The sequence below is a fragment of the Rhinoderma darwinii genome, chromosome 10, assembly GCF_050947455.1.
Source record: "Rhinoderma darwinii isolate aRhiDar2 chromosome 10, aRhiDar2.hap1, whole genome shotgun sequence".
Classification (NCBI taxonomy): Eukaryota; Metazoa; Chordata; class Amphibia; order Anura; family Rhinodermatidae; genus Rhinoderma; species Rhinoderma darwinii.
The window spans coordinates 75,605,947-75,627,262 of NC_134696.1; the positions used below are offsets into that span (position 1 = coordinate 75,605,947).

General features: G+C 41.9%; 1 protein-coding gene across 1 annotated transcript in view; it reads left to right on the forward strand.

Moving 5' to 3' along the window:
• The window catches only part of NHERF4 (NHERF family PDZ scaffold protein 4), a 302,457-nt gene that overhangs the window by 270,852 nt on the left and 10,289 nt on the right, over nucleotides 1-21,316 (forward strand). Inside the window, exon 10 of the mRNA XM_075840824.1 lies at nucleotides 13,395-13,499. Within this exon, the coding sequence (XP_075696939.1) occupies nucleotides 13,395-13,499 (105 nt within the window). The remainder of the gene's footprint in view (nucleotides 1-13,394; nucleotides 13,500-21,316) is intronic.

Consider the following 21,316-nt stretch of genomic DNA (forward strand, 5'->3'; position numbering starts at 1 on the left):
TCTAGTAAAATCAAGGTAAAATCCAGTAAAATCAAGGACACTCCAACAGGAACCGACGGAACCTATTAAAGTCAAAGGGTCTTCTCGGCCACCAGCGGTGTCCATTGTGCAACGAAACCGTTGCTCCCATTATTCCCTTGTTCTGCTTCTCTGATGGAGCAGAACAACAGAGCAGACCGATGCAGGTGTCATCACAGTGTTACAATTATGTTGCTTGAATTTATTTTGATTTGTTTTGGCTAGTGGTAAGACTATCCTAAAATATAAGGCTTTGTTCACATCTGCATCAGGGCTCCGTTCATGGGTTCTTTCGGTGCTTTCCGTCAGGGGAACCCATGAACGGAACCCTGACTGAAACAAACGTAAACCATAGGTTTCTATTTGCATCACCATTGATTTCAGTGGTGACGGATCTGGTGCGAATGGTTTCCGTTTTTATGGAATGAATAGTCGATGAGATTAAGGTGAATAGTCCTGTGACGTCGACATAGCCATAGTGTTTGCCAGCAAAAATAGGATCACTTGCGATGGAACGGCCCACATGAGTGGCACTTGCAGTTAATTTGCATTTAACAAAAAATTTGATTTTATCCAAAAATGTATTTTCAATTACAGCATAAAATAGGAATGTTGGGAAAGAGTTTTTGATTTCCTTGTCAAACACTGTGGCCTGATTGGTATTTTCTTCTGAAAGATTCCCTTCATGGAAATGGTTAGCATACACAGTACCTACACTAAAAAAAAATATTACGTGTAGACTTTTTTGTCTGAGAAAAAAACAAAACAATACAAAAAAAGCTTGCTTTCTAAAAAAAACAAAAAAATAAAACATTAGTGGAATTTGTTTAAAGCTCTGAAACCCTCAAAAAACACAGGGCTTATGTCTAAAAATGTAGATGTTTGCATCCCTATTTTTGCAGTGTACTTTCTCTTTATACAGTGAAGGAAATAAGTATTTGATCCCTTGCTGATTTTGTAAGTTTGCCCACTGTCAAATACATGAACAGTCTAGACTTTTTAGGCTAGGTTAATTTTACCAGTGAGAGATAGATTATATTTAAAAAAAAACAGAAAATCACATAGTCAAAATTATATATATTTATTTGCATTGTGCACAGAGAAATAAGTATTTGATCCCCTACCAACCATTAAGAGTTCAGCCTCCTCCAGACCAGTTACATGCTCCAAATCAACTTGGTGCCTGCATTAAAGACAGCTGTCTTAAATGGTCACCTGTATAAAAGACTCCTGCCCACAGACTCAATTAATCAGTCTGACTCTAACCTCTACAACATGGGCAAGACCAAAGAGCTTTTTAAGGATGTCAGGGACAAGATCATAGACCTGCACAAGGCTGGAATGGGCTACAAAACCATAAGTAAGACGCTGGGTGAGAAGGAGACAACTGTTGGTGCAATAGTAAGAAAATGGAAGACATACAAAATGACTGGAAATCGACATCGATCTGGGGCTCCATGCAAAATCTCACCTCGTGGGGTATGCTTGATCCAGAGGAAGGTGAGAGCTCAGCCGAAAACTACACGGGGGGAACTTGTTAATGATCTCAAGGCAACTGGGACCACAGTCACCAAGAAAACCATTGGTAACACATTACGCCGTAATGGATTAAAATCCTGCAGAGCCCGCAAGGTCCCCCTGCTCAAGAAGGCACATGTACAGGCCCGTCTGAAGTTTGCAAATGAACATCTGGATGATTCTGAGAGTGATTGGGAGAAGGTGCTGTGGTCAGATGAGACTAAAATTGAGCTCTTTGGCATTAACTCAACTCGCCGTGTTTGGAGGAAGAGAAATGCTGCCTATGACCCAAAGAACACCATCCCCACTGTCAAGCATGGAGGTGGAAACATTATGTTTTGGGGGTGTTTCTCTGCTAAGGGCACAGGACTACTTCACCGCATCAATGGGAGAATGGATGGAGCTATGTACCGTCAAATCCTGAGTGACAACCTCCTTCCCTCCACCAGGACATTAAAAATGGCTTGTGGCTGGGTCTTCCAGCACGACAATGACCCGAAACATACAGCCAAGGCAACAAAGGAGTGGCTCAAAAAGAAGCACATTAAGGTCATGGAGTGGCCTAGCCAGTCTCCAGACCTTAATCCCATCGAAAACTTATGGAGGGAGCTGAAGATCCGAGTTGCCAAGCGACAGCCTCGAAATCTTAATGATTTACAGATGAGTGGGCCAAAATTCCATCTAACATGTGTGCAAACCTCATCATCAACTACAAAAAACATCTGACTGCTGTGCTTGCCAACAAGGGTTTTGCCACCAAGTATTAAGTCTTGTTTGCCAAAGGGATCAAATACTTATTTCTCTGTGCACAATGCAAATAAATATATATAATTGTGACAATGTGATTTTCAGTTTTTTTTTTAAATATAATCGATCTCTCACTGGTAAAATTAACCTAGCCTAAAAATTCTAGATTGTTCATGTCTTTGACAGTGGGCAAACTTACAAAATCAGCAAGGGATCAAATACTTATTTCCTTCACTGTACCTCAAATGTATGGCTTTATCGTAATGTGGACATAGCTTTATCTGAACTGGCATTTCAACTGACTATAATCTTTTGTAACCTGGTATCAGTCATATCAGCCATATCCAGTTGGTGATAGGATGATTGTCATATTATTCAATAGGATCGCTGACAGAAAGTAGAGAAAAATTCCTGATGCCATGATTTAGGCTGGGTTCACATGCGTTTTTGTTGCGTTTTTTTTTTTGGGTTGAAACTCCTATTGAGAGACATGGGAGATTATCTGACGAAACAAAAAAAATGCATGTTAAAAACGCAACAAAAACGCACAGTGTGAACCCAGTCTTACTGTTTTATCTTACATTCCTAGTTTTGAGAACCTCCAGAAGCATTTGCATAAATGCATATTAACACCTTTATATTTCTGAATATTCAGACCAGGGGATTAAAAAAACTAAATACTCCGTGTACTCTGCTTTGCTCCCTGCACAAGTCTCCCTATAGCGCTCCACGGACCGGTGCTGACCCCCTTTTCTCAGTTCATCCACCATTTTGTGCACACCCTGGACACCAGAACTCCTACTATGAGAGGTAATAGGGGAAGAAAGGAAATAGTAAATTCCTGGCTGGGTACTCTGTCCCCCCCCCACCCCTCTGAAGATGAATCTGTGGTGGAAGATCCTCCATTCCACTCACTGGATGATCTGGATGTTGATCCCTCTTGTGACACCATATCTAAAATTAAAGCTCATGCAGCGAAGAAACTTGAACAGTTCTCAAGACCTCTGCGTCTGCCTGCCTCCCCTGATCCCTCCCTGTCAATGTTTGAGGGTTCCATGAGCCTGCCGCGACGGGTGCCCCCACAAGATCAGTCTGTTTCCTCCTCGCATATGGACTTAAAATCTGCAGAACTGCAGCTGCTGACTGCTATCAATTTGTGTCAATCTGAGCTTGTTACTAAAGTTGATGAACTGCGGCAAGATCTTGTTATACTGAGGCATAAAATGCAGAATATTTGTGACGTACTACTGAAACAGAACGTAGGATTTTTGAGGTGGAGGATTTTTGAGGTGCCCCATTCCGGCTGAAATTGCAGAGTTGAGAAGACAGGTGGTGGACTCGATAGAGAGAGCAGATGACTTTGAGAATGGTCGTTACATTGATGACATGATCATCATCTGGTCCTCTGATGTGGCGACCATACCAGACTTCATCAACTACATTAATAATAACCCATGCCGGATTTAACCTCCAGACTTTAGAGTCAATGAGAGGTCCAGTTATAAATGTCAAAAGCAGAGCTGAATGATCTGAGATACCCCTGGGAGTAAGAGCAATAGAAGTAATTGCAGGCAAAAAATCTCGGGAGGACATAGCAAAGTCTATCCTACAGAATATTTTATGAGTAGATGAATAATATGAGTAGGATGTATCCGTCGGAAATTTCCAACGCCACACATCAGTGAGACGGAGCGGTGAAGACCAGGCATTAAGATGGGCAGATACCTGATCCAAGCCTGCCGTACGGTCTACCGAGGCATCCGGTACTGCATTAAAGTCCCCCACAAAGAAAACCGGGCTCACTGGGAACTCATAGCTTATCGGCCACTAAAGCTAGCAGGTCCGGATCCAGAGGTGGAGGGATATATAAATTGATTATAATAAATATTGACCCCTGCATCAGACAATGTACAATAACATATCTACCAAAATGGTCGCAGGCCACCTGCAGCACCTCCAGATGCAGACTCTTGGCTATGGGGAGAGATACCCCACTGGAGTAGTTGAAATAAGTGGAGTGATATCCTTTTGCTATCCAAGCACGTTTAAGTGCCAAGACTTTTTGGCCGGTCAGATGCGTCTCCTGTAAACACATAATATGCGGAGAATGCTTCTTTACAAAATTAAATACAAGAGCTCTCTTGAATTTAGAATTGAGCCCACGTACATTCCAACTTAATCAAAGCCATAACGCATCTAAAGGTGATACAGTAACCCAGGACCACTCGCGGCCAAAGAGTGAGAGAGGAGCGAAAAAAGGAGCACCACATTCACACAAACATTCATCATACTTAACATACAAATAATACATCGCGGCTAGCAATATACCTGAAACCCCTGTCAAGTGGGCGTGTTTTTACTTTCGACCAAGTGGGGGTTGTACAGAGTGTATGATGCTGACCAATTACTTGTGCACCCAACATAAGATTAATTACAGAGAGTACAGTTTATTTGATATACTACATGTCGTGTGTTGCAATTGATGAATTGTTTGGTTCCATCAATAGCCGAATTTACTTCTTTAATTTTATGTACATGGTTGCAACACATACATATATTTGCTCCACAAGGATAAAAACCTTTAGATGACAGCCACGTATTTAGTTTAGGTGAAACATGCGTTAAACTAGGTGAGAGCATGGTACCCAAATTAGGCGCTCTCTGGGAAGAAAATCTACAACCCGGCTCTAGTATCTGGCGTAAACCTTCGTCTTGAAAAAGGACTGGTAAGTATTTGGACACTATAGCTTGTATCATATGATATTCTTTACTGTATGATGTAACAAATGCATATATTACTTTTTATATTTATGTTTTCTTTGTAATAAATCGCAGCGTTTTTTGTCCTCACCTAAGTTAATAGCCCTGTCCAGGGTCCACTGGGGATAGCTTCGGTCCTTTAAACAATTGCATATTTTATTCGTTTCGTCGCTATATGATTGTTCAGACGAGCATTTTTTTTTAGCTCGAAATATTTCTCCAACCCTTAATGGTATGTTAATGGTATGTTCCGGGTGGCAAGATTTGCCATGCAAAATTGCATTACCAGCAGTAGGTTTGCGATAAGTGCCAGGCTGAACAGTCTCTAAACTGGAGGTACAACTCAAAGTGAGATCCAGAAACGTGATTTGTTGGCAATCATAAGCATAAGTGAAAGTCAAACCGAATGGCTTGCCTCTCCTGAGGTCACTTCGGAGGTCTCAGCCTCTCATGTTATGTACTGGAAAAAACAACTCCTCCTATCCAGATACATTGATTGTGTGGGATGCCTATAAAGCCACAGTGAGAGGAGCATTTGCAGTTGGGGTGACAAAATGTAGAAGGGGTTCCAGGGACAAAGAGAGATACTTAGTGAGCGAGGTCCAACGGGCAGAGGAGGAGTTTATTGAAAATCCCTAATCTAACACCAAAAAACACTGGGCAGGCATTCAAAGGGTACTGATACTTATACATACTGAACAGACAAGGAAGCGAGTGCTGGCTACCGAGGCATCCATTTTTGAATTTGGAGATAAAAATGGTAAACTACTGCCATATTTGTCGAGGTCGGAGCGTCCTTGTGTGTCTATTCCTTCCATTGTCTCTGCACAGGGTATATTGTGTACTGCACCGAAAGATATAAATAAGGTGGTTCGTGAATTGTATGCCGGGCTGTATGGCTCGAGGTGCTTTGTTCCGCCAAGTGATATAGAACAATTCTTAAATTCACTGCCCTTATGGCGTCTGTCAGCCGCTCAGGTGATTGAATTGGATGGGCCGATTGTAGCTGAAGAAATAGAGAGTGCCATTGAGTTGCTGCCTTCTGGCAAAATTCCTGGTCTTGATGGGTTGAGGGGTGAGTGGTATAGGGGGAATAGTGCTGCCTTGATTCCTAGACTTCAGAACATGTATTCCAGTGCTTATGAAATGGGCATCCTGCCGACCTCCATTCGTGAGGCACATATTGTGGTATTGTTGAAGCCAGGGAAGGACCCTACTCTCCCGGACTCATATCGTCCGATTTCACTTATTAACTCAGATGCTAAGATGTTGGGCAAAATTTTAGCTACTAGATTAAAGAAGTTTGTTTTGTCTTTGGTTCACCCAGATCAGACTGGCTTTATGCCCGGGAAGGGAATAGACATTAATATACACAGACTTTTTTAAATCTAGATGCGGCGAGGTGGGCAGTTTCCCCTGGCTTCGTTCTCTTTCTGGATACTTATAAGGCATTTGACTCGGTCGAATGGCGTTATCTTTGGACGCTTCTCTCCCATTTGAATTTTGGTCCAAGTTTTTGGGCTCTGGTTCGACTCTTATATGAAGGACCGAGTGCCGGAGTGAGAACAAATATGGATATTTCTGACTCCTTTTTCTTGAGTCGTGGTACCCGGCAGGGGTGTCCGCTCTCCTCTGTTATTCACCCTCGCAATATAACCCCTTGCAGTGGCTATACGCCAATCTCCATCCATAGAAGGCCTTTCAAGGGGCCACATATTTGAAGAATTATCCCTGTACGCAGATGACACACAGTATATCTAGAGGATGATGGTCCTTCCCTGGCTTCTCTTTTAAAACTGATTGATACCTTTGGTGCCTTTTCAGGTTTGTCGGAAAATCGGTCTAAGTCAGTCTTATTCCCCCTGTTTCCGAGATATAGCTCCAAACAGAGTCTCCCTGTACCCTTGCAAGTAGTTTCCCAATTTACTTACCTTGGGATTAAGATTGCTCTTGATTTATCAAGATATGGTGAGCTTAAAGAGGCTCTGTCACCAGATTTTCAAACCCCTATCTCGTATTGCAGCAGATCGGCGCTGCAATGTAGATTACAGTAACGTGTTTTTTTTTCAAAAACGAGCATTTTTGGCCAAGTTATGAGCATTTTTATATTTATGCAAATGAGCCTTTCTTAAGTACAACTGGGCGTGTTTAAAGTTAAGTCCAAGTGGGCGTGTATTGTGTGTGTACATCTGGGCGTTTTTACTTGTTTTACTAGCTGGGCGTTGTGAATAGAAGTGTATGATGCTGACGAATATGCATCATCCACTTCTCTTCGTTAACACCCAGCTTCTGGCAGTGCACAGACACACAGCGTGTTCTCAAGAGATCACGCTGTGACGTCACTTCCTGCCCCAGGTCCTGCATCGTGTCGGACGAGCGAGGACACATCGTCACCAGGCGACAGAGGCTACATCGACTTACCTGCAAACGCCGATGCTGCTGCAGAATCAACTGTAGCCTCTGTCGCCCGGTGCTGATGTGTCCTCGCTCGTCCGACACAATGCAGGACCTGGGGCAGGAAGTGACGTCACAGCGTGATCTCTCGAGAACACGCTGTGTTCAGTGTCTGTGCACTGCTGGGTGTTAACGAAGAGAAGTGGATGATGCTGATTCGTCAGCATCATACACTTCTATTCACAACGCCCAGCTAGTAAAACAAGTAAAAACGCCTAGATGTAAACACACAATACACGCCCACTTGGACTTAACATTAAACACGCCCAGTTGTACATAAGAAAGGCTCATTTGCATAAATATAAAAATGCTCATAACTTGGCCAAAAATGCTCGTTTTTGAAAAAAAAAACGTTACTGTTATCTACATTGCAGCGCCGATCTGCTGCAATACGAGATAGGGGTTTGAAAATCTGGTGACAGAGCCTCTTTAACCTTGACCCTTTGGTTGTTGCAGCTGAAAAGCAGCTAAACGCTTGCAACAATCTCCCCTTATCATTATACGGCAGGATTAATTTATTTAAAATGTTGTACCTCCCTAAATTTCTATATTTATTTCATGCCTGTCCTACTGTATTGTCTAGACAATTTTTTAAAGGCTTGACAGTGTTTTACGGTCTTTTTACTGGCAGGGTAGAGTCCCTAGGTTTGGTCTTGGTCTACTACAGGCTCCTAAACACATGGGGGGAATGGCGGCACCAAACCTTTATCTGTATTACCTGGCATCTCAATTGGTGGATAGATATCGATTTGAGTAATGCAGCCACTGCACTTGCAGGGGCACTTATAGCATCTTATGAATGTCTTACGAATTTGCTTTATAGATTCAAATCCCGGGATGGTGTACCTCTCCTGCTTCAGACGGTGGCTGTAGCGTGGAAGGCAACTCGTGTTATGATGAAGGTCACAATGGTCCCTTTGTACTCACCTAGAACCCTTATATGGAATAATCCTTTATTGCCCCATTTTGAATCTTTGCCGGGGGCGGGGATGTGGGCGGGGGCCGGGGTAAAGTTCCTGGGTCAATTGTCCACTGAAGACTCTGGCTTTCTATCCTTTTCTGAACTTAGAGACAGATTTGAGCTTTCGCAGAAGATCTCTTTCCACTATCTCCAGTTACGTCATGCTTGGTTTGCCCAATTTGGTTCTATGTCGCCCCAGTTGGGGTTTTCTAGACTGGAGGATCTTCTGGGGGCCCCGTCCCATTCAAAGGTCCTTGCTTAAATATACGCTTTATTGCTGTCCTTTGGCCAACGACCTTTTGATAAGGCCTTTACTCGGTGGAAGGGGGGTATCCCTGATCTGGAAGAGTGGAGGGAGGTAGAAATGTCATTTTTTTATTCAGTTACTAGTGCAAGAGATTTCCTGATACAATCTCGATTTCTGCATCGGATTTACTATACGCAGTCAGACTCCGGAGGATTGGGATGCTGTCTTCGGATAGCTGTTTTAGATGCCACTCGGAAGTAGGTACATAGATACACTTTGTATGTGTAATGTCGGGGTAGGGAGACAGACAGGTTAGCCCTAATCTACCCGCCACTCAGTCCCTGCCTACTTGCACGGCCTGTCCTAGGCGACGGCGTACAACTGGGCGACAGTCCCTACGCTCAATATGTGCACGACAGACAAACAGACAAGGGTACACAGAAGCTAAGGGAAATGGGGCAGTTGCCCATGGCAACACCGTGAGCAACAAGAGTAGTGAATGAGCCGAGTCAAACCAGGAGTGTACTAGGTACCAAACGCAGAGCAGGAGCGTAGTCAGTAAAGCCAGGGTCGATATGAAGCAGAGGTCAGTAGTATTAGCAGGAACAGCAGAGCCAGGAAACGAGAGAATCACAGGCAAAGACAAGAAGCAAATTAAAGAGGCTCTGTCACCAGATTTTGCAGCCCCTATCTGCTATTGCAGCAGATAGGCGCTGCAATGTAGATTACAGTAACGTTTTTATTTTTAAAAAACGAGCATTTTTGGCCAAGTTATGACCATTTTTGTAGTTATGCAAATGAGGCTTGCAAAAGTCCAAGTGGGTGTGTTTAAAAGTAAAAGTCCAAGTGGGCGTGTATTATGTGCGTACATCGGGGCGTTTTTAATACTTTTACTAGCTGGGCGCTCTGACGAGAAGTATCATCCACTTCTCTTCAGAACGCCCAGCTTCTGGCAGTGCAGATCTGTGACGTCACTCACAGGTCCTGCATCGTGTCGGACACATCGGCACCAGAGGCTACAGTTGATTCTGCAGCAGCATCGGCGTTAGCAGGTAAGTCGATGTAGCTACTTACCTGCAAACGCCGATGCTGCTGCAGAATCATCTGTAGACTCTGGTGCCGATGTGTCCCCGCTCGTCTGACACGATGCAGGACCTGTGAGTGACGACACAGCGTGATCTCTCGAGAACACGGCTGTGTCTGCACTGCCAGAAGCTGGGCGTTCTGAAGAGAAGTGGATGATACTTCTCATCAGAACGCCCAGCTAGTAAAAGTATTAAAAACGCCCCGATGTACGCACATAATACACGCCCACTTGGACTTTTACTTTTAAACACACCCACTTGGACTTTTGCAAGCCTCATTTGCATAACTACAAAAATGGTCATAACTTGGCCAAAAATGCTCGTTTTTTAAAAATAAAAACGTTACTGTAATCTACATTGCAGCGCCTATCTGCTGCAATAGCAGATAGGGGCTGCAAAATCTGGTGACAGAGCCTCTTTAAGGTATACATAGACCGAGGGTGGGAGCTAGAACCGTCCGGCCAGGCTGTGATAGGTTCTCCCACTCCTCAGCTTACCAGTCTGAGTGGTAGAAGCTCAAGTCACTCTATCAGACCTAGGAGCAGATGCAGACTGATTAACCACGGGCGTCGACACAGAAGCTGTGTCTGGCAGATCCTTTACAGTATGAATATCTCTCAGGATTGCCCCCTTTTGGTCAGAGGTCGTAGAATTTCTTCACAACCACTTTGAATTTCCGAGGCTCCTTGCCCCTCAAATGTGTCCCTTAGGTATCATAAATGATGTCATTCAGAATTACTATGAATTTTTTTTTTAAAGTTTTGTCCTATTCTACGCTAGAAAGATTGTGATTATGGCTTGTAAGGCCACGGAGGGCCCTAGTCTGGCTCACTGGAAGCAAATGGGGAATACATATGTACCCATCTATAGTAAATTATATTTAAACATAAATTATCCTTATCAATTTGATAAGATCTGTTCCAGATGGTTGGAGAAATCCGAATCTGCAATTTAAAGGTGGAAAAAATTCTGAGTGGATTGGGAGGGGTTGGGAGGAATGGGGCATGGGGTGAATGTGGTATGACTGTTATTTTCTCGTGAGGTATTGAAAGGGCACACTTCACTATTCCTAATTCATTGTGGAAGTATGATATATATGTGCCACATCTCCTCTTATAGTATTCTTGCAGTATAGTGCCCACCAGATGCCTTGTAATTTGTCTTGTTTCTATTGTTTTATTTGCTATACATGTTTTGAACTGTAAAAAATTGCAAACATTTATGAAAAATAAAGCCTTTTAAAAAAAATAAAAATGCCTTATAATGTTAAAAGATATTTAAACAATTATACATAATTGGTATTGCCATGTTCATAACAACCCAAACTAATCTGTCGTTGTTTATTTTATTTTCTTTACAGTGTTCAATGTGAGGGTTAAATAACATGATCATTTCAATGACAGATTTGCTGACTTTTGCTCATCCTGCCTTCCAAAAAAACTAATAAAAAGAGTTTGAATAGTCATATGAACCCCAAAATGGTACCAACTTGTCCTGCAAAAAAACAAACCCTCACACAGCTCTGTCAATGAAAAAAATAAAATTATGGCTCTCAGAAAATTGACACAAAGAAACATATTTTTTTCTTTAAAGTGTTTCTACAGTGAACGCCGTAGGAACGAAACCACTAAATCACACAATATCATCATGTTCTTAAAGCGTACCTAACCTAAGGTGACTTTCAGAATAAGCTTTCATATTTATACGTAAGGAATAATACTAGTTCTGAGAATTATATAAAAATTTTCATCAGTTTTCCCCTCTGCAGGCTCATCTCTAATTTTCAGTGGGTATAGCCTAACTGCTAAGATGTCTGCCATACATAGCACACAGAGAAGTGAACATCCTGCTTCTCAATCTCTTTGTAGCACACAATCAGAAACAGTAGCAACATGGAGGAGATTATACAGCAGTAATGAGCAATGTTGCTGTGAATCAAGTATCTGGGTGGTATAACACTTACTAAAAAACTGCAACAGCATCGCTGTGTGTGTCTTTTTCTGCCTCTCTCTCACTCAGCTCCTGCTACCCCCTACCATTCTCTATAGTCTTCTATGGGCAGCATCTAACCTAATCCTCAGTGAGCTCCGCTTCATTTTGAGGAGACTGATTTAGCAGTAAATTCAGAGCATATGAACAGTTAGGTGGGGAACCTGATAAGTGGAAAGAGAGGAATCCCTCTAAAAAGATATATTGCAAAGTTTCTTATGTTCGCTTGTTTGTTGAAGATTTGGTGACCATTTAGGGCAAAACCAGCTGCGGCGCCAAGAGGTTAGTGACAGGTCTATTGCACTGCTGGAGGCCTTGATAAGGTAGAAGATTATACACACAAGGATTTATATGTATCTACCCTATTACTCCCCGGGCCCTGCGGGAGGGGCTTACTTCCTGGAGACATTAGGGTTGGATTCACATGGGATGGAATTGCTGCAGAATTGACGTGCAGAAAATCTGCGGTGTCTACAGTCCCAGCCAAGTGGATGAGGTTTGAACAAATTTTATCCACATGCTGCTGAATATTATCAGAGCATGCTGCGGTTTTACTAAACCGCAGCATGCTTTTTCTGTTTTGGATGTTCACTACTGATTTCAGCCTTTTCAATTTAGAAGGGGTGAAATCCGCAGCAAGATCTGCACATAAAACGTGAGTATTTTGCTGCGCAAACGCTGCCTAGAAATCTGCAGCATTTCCGTCCCGTGTGAATTCAGTCTTATAGTCAATAACAAGGAAGTGTGTCCTACTAGTATGGCAGACCCCAGGAAATTTTTGAAAAATAAAAAATAAACAGCTAAAACCTTTAAAAAAATAACAAACCTATTATTTATCTTCTTCATACTTCAATCTAATTCATGAAATTAGATATTCCCTTTAACATTCCTTTTAAGGCTGGATTGACATGTTGCGGTCAGAATGTGTTTATTTGGTCCGCAAACCAGAGCAAAACTGCGCCATTTTGCCAAAATCACTGCAATGTGGCACGTTTTGCGACAGTTTGCAGCAAAAAAAGCATTTTGACCGCGACTAGTGAGCCCAGCCAAAAGTATAAAGCGTCTCAGTAAATAACTGTTATGGTATGTGCACACGAAAAGTGGCTTTTACGTCTGAAAAGGCAGACTGTTTTCAGGAGAAAACAGCTGCCTCGTTTCAGCCGTAATTGCTCCTCCTCGCATTTTGCGAGGCTTCTCTGACAGCCGTAAATTTTGAGCTGCTCTTCATTCAGTTCAATGAAGAACAGCTCAAATTACGTCTGAAAGAAGTGTCCTGCACTTCTTTTGACGAGGCTGTATTTTTACGCGTCGTCGTTTGACAGCTGTCAAACTACGACGCGTAAGTGACAGGTTGTCTGCACAGTACGTCGGCAAACCCATTCAAATGAATGGGCAGATGTTTGCCGACGTATTGTAGCCTTATTTTCAGACGTCAAACGAGGCATAATACGTCTGAAAATAGTTTGTGTGAACCCAGCCTTATTGATTCATAACTGCTGAAAACCTCTGGATCACTATGCGGCATTGAGTCCAAAAAAGGTGCACTATGTAGCTGTAACTGACAACTTACATGAACTATTTGGTTATGTAATACTCCATGTTTTCTCTCAATTAGATTGGAACTTCACCGCTGCTTTTTTATGAAGATAAAAGTGAAGAAAAAGTTTCTGAAGTGGATAAGTCAATACCAATAGAATCACCCACACCTAGTGCTACAAAGGTGAACTAGTTTTGTCTATACACCCAAAGTCTTTATTCAAACAATTTCAAAGTACAAAACAGAAGTGGAAATGAAACACCTCAGCACATCATAAGAGGATGGGAAAAGTTGCAATAAACAGCAAATACAGGATATAATCTACATACATCAAGTTAAACAGAGCATGAGAAGCAAGTCTAGCAATTAGGCCAACAGTCTCTCCCCAAATTACCAAACCAATAAGATGTCAAATCTAACACGAGGAAAAAAAGCTTACCTAGAGAAGAAATTGTGAGGCAGGCTCAATTATCAGTGATAATGTTGTCACGATGCGAGGTGTGAACCCACTGGGCCGTACCGCGTAGCGGGATGGCAGCTGGCCAAACCGGAGAATACACATTTCAATGGTTCAGCGAGAGTACCTGAGGCAAACGTAGGCAGTGGCGAGGCAGACACGTCCAGGATTAGGCGGCGGGAAGTCGTTCGGTAAGGCGTAGCAGGGCAGCGTAGGCTGTAGCAAAGCACGGCAGGTAGCACAGCACGGCAATAGCACTAGGTAGCACGGAGACAGGATACGGGATACAGGAGCAAGGTACACTGGGAGGCTGGAAGACACTGGGAGACCATAAGCAAGATGAACAACGGAAAACTAACAACGCTCTGGCGAAGGGCAGAGCCCTTTTTATAGCCCAGGGCATCCTGGGCCAGATTGCAGTTTTACTGCAAAAACGCGCGCACTGGCCCTTTAAGGCCATGCACGCGCGGGCGCGCGCACTTGCCGGAGACACTCGGAATCCGGAAGTGAGTGCCGGCGCATGACTGGGGGACGACGCTGCAAGGAGGTAAGCTGTCCATGGCCACAGCCGTCGGGGTTAACGACCGATCGACGGGCCGTGGCCATAGACGTTACAAATGTCATACAATCTAATTGTGGGAGGGATGGGAATTTATATAACAAAACAGGGGGTGGGGAAGCCCTATGTAGGGACATGTAGCAATAGGAACAAGGCAAAACAGAAAAGAAGAAAAAAAGCCAACAAACACCCATTTCCACGTAGAGATGAGCTGACTCAAAAAGAGGGGGGGGGGGAGAAAGATTTTTCAGAGTAAGCCACACAAAGACCGTCACCCAGGAACAAGGAGAACGACCATCCAGGAAGCCATAATACTGTAGCCTTGTAATCTTCTAAATTCAAATAGCGCATTTAGTAAAAAAAATAAGATCCTCCATGTTCATGATCTCCCTCATTTTATCAAACAGGTCTCAAGGAGAAAGAAATGTAAACTTTCATTGTTTACTTCCAGGTGTTAAACAATCTGTCCTGGTCATGTGATGGACACACGTGCTCGGCTCATAAGAAGACACAGCTCCGTTAGGCCTCATGCACACTTCCATCACCGTTTTCTCGGCCGTTTTTGACGGATCCGTGTGTCTGTTTTTGTTTCCGTGTGCACTTCGTCTCCGTTCCGTGTTTCCGTTTTACACGGACGTTTGGCTTCCGTTTAAAAAAACGGATGTGAACTTCATTTGAACCTGTCACATGTCCCAGGAAACACCCATAGAAAGTTTACAAGAAGTTTTTGGTGCTGTTCTCTGTAGCTTTCAGAGCATAGAGAACAGTTTGAGATGACTCTGCTTGGCTTACGTTGGTTTTTTGGGTGTTTTGGAGTGAAAATATGAGTCTATCTTCAGGAATCAATGTTTACTGTAGTCTGTGAGTCTGTGAACTTTTGCTCACCCAGCCGTTGCTATGGCAACGGATCCGTCAAAAACGGACGGCACACGGAAGCCTTCCATGTGCCATCCGTTTTTTTCACTGACCCATTGACTTCTATGGGCCACACGGTCACTGAATCACTGAGCAAAGTAGGACATGCTCTACTTTGCACGAAACGGAACAACGGATCCGTTTAAATAACTGAAGTGTGCATGGGGCCATTGAAATTAATGGGTTCAGGGTGCTATCAGTGACAAAAACGGATAGCACCCTGAAGGAAAAAACTGAAGTGTGCATGAGGCCTTAGCTGTACTATAGGGGGTGGGTTTTTAGAGCACCTGGCTGACTTTCCATTGGGGTACAAACTGTATTCTGCAAATGATTTACATCTGAATGGAAGGAGGTCCGCTGTGCTGGGGGAAAGAATTCTAGCAGGGATGGAGGAGTATTTAAACTAGGGCTGAGGAGAGAGGTCAATGTAGAAAATACAGGGTTAGTTAGGTTAGAGAGGGGTCAGACTATATTGTGGGGGGAGACATGGACTGTGAAGGGAGGATTTTGGCACTGGATAAGGCGATCCATGTGTAATAAATCAACATTGAAGCTAAATATGCCCACATTTCAATAAATCAGATTCTTGATACTGAATGTGAAAAATTGCAAGGCAAGTTAAAATGTATGTTCACAAATTCTAGAAATCTAGCATGCAAAATGGGGGAGCTGGGTGCCTTGGTACTGGATAATTTATTTGAAAAAACGGGACCCCATACGGCGCTGCTACTCAGGAACGGATACAGTAGTAGTTTAGAATTGAAACTTTATTGTAGGCTACGCGTTTCAATGCCGCACCGGCATCTTCCTCAGGCCACAAACATTGTAGTCTGAACAACAGCCCTTTAAATACACCACGCGGGAGAAAAAAACCGCCAATGTAGACAGGGTTAAAGTGCAAGATGACGTAATCACTGTGAACAGTTCAAACATGACAGGTACAAAAAAGAAATCCAATTATATATAATGCTAATTTAAACTAAAATCGGCAGAGTAGAAATAAAATGCGGTATGGGATCTTGCCATAAGAAAAAAGGGGGGGGGAGGGGGGACAATTGCAGACAATCATATAAAACATTAATATCCATATCGATGAATTTAGCGATGTATCGTACTTTTCGCGGTAATTCACCATTTAATTAGGATGAAAACGAATTGAAAGAAAATAAACTGAATAAGTGAAAATCCTTAAAAACTGCTATTGAACCCATATAGCTGGGAACTCAACTGGACGTGGAAACCATAAAAATAATGTATATTTCAGTGAAAAAACAACAATCAACCATTAAGTTGATCTGAATGTCATTTATATTTTTATTTCTAGTAATTATCCTATGGAATAAAATAAGAACATTCCATCATATAAAGATGTAGGTGTCGAGTAATTAATTTGAATGAAAGGGAGGGCTATTTTAGACAATCTAAAATATGATTAAAGATAAAAGTTTAAAAGCTCAAGAAAAAATACAGAAGTTTGTGCTGTATCAAAACAGCGATATTTTGCGGTAATTCACCAATTACTTGCAATCAAAACGAATTTGTAAAAAAATGGATTCAGGAGGAGAAAATGATTAAAAATACTATAAACCCGTAGCGGCCAGACCCCAAAATAATCAGGGAAATTACACCCAATGATATTAATATTAATAGAACCATTGCTCATCCTTTACGATGATCATGATAGTATTAACAGTGATTACCCTGTGTAGTAAAATGTGGAAAATTCACTACAGATTCTACCAAAAAAATATATAAGTATTAAGTATACATATATGTCAGAAGTGGGTCCTATATGCTAAAAAAACACAAATGTAACTGTGATAAAAAGGGGCATTAATCAAGATTAGTTTCCGAAATGTCATTCAAACCGTTTGGATGTAGGGTCAATAATTTAACCCCTTCCCTCTTTAGCCACTTTTGACCTTCCTGACAGAGCCTCATTTTTCAAATCTGACATGTGTCACTTTATGTGGTAATAACTCCGGAATGCTTTCACCTATCCAAGCGATTCTGAGATTGTTTTCTCGTGACACATTGGACTTTATGTTACTGGCAAAATTTGCTCGATATGTTCAGTATTTAATTGTGAAAAACACCAAAAATTAGCGAAAAATTGCAAAAATTAGCATTTTTCTCAATTTAAATGTATCTGCTTGTAAGACAGGCAGTTATACCACACAAAATTGTTGCTAATTAACATCACCCATATGTCTACTTTAGATTGGCATCGTTTTTTGAACATCCTTTTATTTTTCTATGACCTCACAAGGCTTAGAACTTTAGCAGCAATTTCTCACATTTTCAAGAAAATTTCAAAAGGCTATTTTTACAGGGGCCAGTTCAGTTGTGAAGTGGTTTTGAGGGCCTTATATATTAGAAACCCCAAAAAAGTCACCCCATTTTAAAAACTTCACCCCTCAAAGTATTCAAAACAGCATTTAGAAAATGTCTTAACCCTTTACACATTTCACAGGAATTAAAGCAAAGTAGAGGTGAAATTTACAAATTTCATATTTTTCTGCAGAAATACATTTTTAATACAATTTTTTTTATAAAACAGAAGGTTTTACCAGAGAAATGTAACTCAATATTTGTTGCCCAGTTTCTGCAGTTTTAGGAAATATCCCACATGTGGCCGTAGCTAGCTACTGGACTAAAGCACCGGCCTCAGAAGCAAAGGAGCACCTAGTGGATTTTGGGGCCTTATTTTTGTTAGAATATATTTTAGGCACCATGTCAGGTTTGAAGGGCTCTTGCGGTGCCAAAACAGTCAAAATCAACCAAAAGTGACCCCATCTGGGAAACTAGACACCTCAAGGAAATTATCTAGGGGTGTAGTGAGCATTTTGACCCCACAGGTTTTTTACAGAAATTATTGGAAGTAGGCCGTGAAAATTAAAATCAACATTTCTTCAAAGAAAATGTAGGTTTAGCGATTTTTTTTCTCATTTCCACAAGAACTAAAGGAGAAAAAGCACCGCAAAATTTGTAAAGCAATTTCTCCCGAGTAAAACAATACCTCACATGTGGTAATAAACGGTTGTTTGGAGACACGGCGTGGCTGAGAAGGGAAAGAGCGCTATTTGGCTTTTGGAGTTCACATTTAGCAGGAATGGTTTGAGAGGCCATGTCACATTTACAAAGCCCCTGAGGTGACAAAACAGTGGAAACCCCAAACAAGTGACCCCATTTTGGAAACTATACCCCTTGAGGAAATTATCTAGGGGTATAGTGAGCATTTTGACCCCACAGGTTTTTTGCAGAAATTTTTGCAAGTAGGCTGTGAAAATTAAAATCTACATTTTTTCAAATAAAATGTAGGTTTAGCTAATTTTTTTTCATTTCCACAAGGACTAAAGGAGAAAAAGCACCATAAAATTTGTAAAGAAATTTCTCCCGAGTAAAACAATACCCCACATGTGGTAATAAACGGCTGTTTGGACACACGGCGAGGCTGAGAAGGGAAAGAGCGCTATTTGGCTTTTGGAGTTCACATTTAGCAGGAATGGTTTTCGGAGGCCATGTCACATTTACAAAGCCCCTGAGGGGACAAAACAGTGGAAACCCCCCACAAGTGACCCCATTTTGGAAACTACACCCATTGAGGAAATTATCTAGGGGTATAGTGAGCGATTTGACACCACAGTTTCTTTGCAGAAATTATTGGAAGTAGGCCCTGAAAATAATAATCTACATTTTTTCAAAGAAAATGTAGGTTTAGCTAATTTTTTCTCATTTCCAGAAGGACTGAAGGAGAAAAAGCACCACAAAATTTGTAAAGCAATTTCTCCCGAGTAAAACAATACCCCACATGTGGTAATAAACGGCTGTTTAGACACACGGCAGGGCTTAGAAGGGAAAGAGCGCTATTTGGCTTTTTGAGATCACATTTAGCAGGAATGATTTGCGGAGGCCAGGGCACATTTGCAAAGCCCCTGAGGGGACAAAACAATGAAAACACCCAAAAAGGGACTCCATTTAGGAAACTACACCTCTTGAGGAATGCATCTAGGGGTGTAGTGAGCATTTTGACCCCACAGATGTTTCATAGAATTTATTAGAATTAGGCAGTGAAAATAAAAACAGTCCTTTTTCTTCAATAAGACGTAGCTTTAGCGCAAATTTTTTCATTTTCTCAACAAATAAAGGAAAAAAAGAACCCAACATTTGTAAAGCTATTTCTCCCGAGTACGGCAATATCCCATATGTGGTCATAAACTGCTGTTTGGGCAAACCGCAGGGCTCAGATGGGAAGGACCGCCATTTGGAGTGCAGATGTTGCTGGATTGGTTTCTGGGCACCTGTGGGCCCAAAACAGTGGAAACCCCCCAGAAGTGACCTCATTTTGGAAACTACACCCCTCAATGCATTTACCAAGGGGTGTAGTAAGCATTTTAACCCTGCAGGTGTTTTGTAGATATTAGTGTGCGCTCAATGTTGCAGAGTGAAAATGGGATTTTTTTCCATAGATATGCCAATATGTGGTGCCCGGCTTGTGCCACCATAACAAGACAGCTCTCTAATTATTATGCAGTGTTTCCCGGTTTTAGAAACACCCTACATGGGGCACTAATCTTTTGTCTGGACATATGACAGGGCTCAGAAGTGAAGAGTACCATGCGGAGTGGAGGCCTAATTTGGCGATTTACAAAGTATTGGTTCACAACTGCAGACGCTCAGATGTGAAATAATAAAAAGAAACCCCTGATAAGTGACCCCCACTATGGAACTGCACCCCTCAAGGCATTTATTAAGGGGTGTAGTGAGCATTTTCAACCCACAGGTCTTTTCCATAAATGAATGCGCTGTGGATGGTGCAAATTAAAAATGTATATTTTTCCCTAGATATGCCATTCAGTGGCAAATATGTAATGCCCAGCTTATGCCACTGGAGACACACACCCCAAAAATTGTTAAAAGGGTTCTCCCGGGTATGACGATGCCATATATGTTGAAGGAAACTGCTGTTTGGGGACGCTGCAGGGTTCAGGGCCGAGGGAGCACCATTTGGCTTTTGGAGAGCGGATTTTGCTTGGTACTATATTTGTTTGAGTATTGCTGGTGTTTTATAATGTGGGGGTACATGTAAGCGGGGCGGAGTATATAAGGGGCATAGTAAGGTGGTATAAAAAAATAAAAATAATCCATAGATGTGTGTTACGCTGTGAAGCAATCCTTTCTGCACAGGCCGGTGTCGCACTGATAAATGGTGTCATTTCTTATCCCCCTTTTGGTCCACACTCCGCGCCTTTGTAGTTTGGGGAATTTTGCTGGGAAAGTATTATCCTGGTATAATACGGGCACCGTCGCTTCCAGCGGATATGTTTGGGCCCTCCCCTTCCTGGTTCCCTAATTTTAGGTCCTTGATAAATCGCCTCTTGAAACTGAAGAAATGTTCCCCTCGGGCACAACTGCATATTTTTTTATTTCCTGACTTATTGGAGCCATAACTAATTTTATTTTTCATAGACGTAGCGGTATGAGGGCTGGTTTGTTGCGGGACGAGCTGTAGTTATTATTGGTACCATTTTGGGGTACATGCGACTTTTTGATCACCTTTTATCCTATTTTTTGGGATGCCAGGTAAACAAAAAAACGCAATTATGGCACAGCTTTTTTCGTTTTTTTTATACAGCGTTCACCATGCGTTATAAACTACATGTTAACTTTATTCTGCGGGTCAGTACGATTCCGGCGATACCTAATTTATAGCACTTTTTTATGTTTTACAACTTTTTGCACAATAAAATTACTTTTGTAAAAAGAATGTATTTTTTCTGTCGCCAAGTTGTGAGAACCATAACTTTTTAATTTTTTTGTCGACGGAGGTGTATGAGAGCTTGTTTTTTGCGGGACGAGCTATAGTTTTTATAGGTACCATTTTTGGATACGTGCGACTTTTTGATCACTTTTTATTGTAATATTTGTAGGGCAAAGTGACCAAAAAACAGAAACTCTGGTAACGTTTTTTACGGGTTTTTTTTACGCTGTTCACCGCGTGCAATAAATAATATAATATTTTGATACCTCCGGTCGTTATGGTCGTGGCGATACCAAATACATATGGTT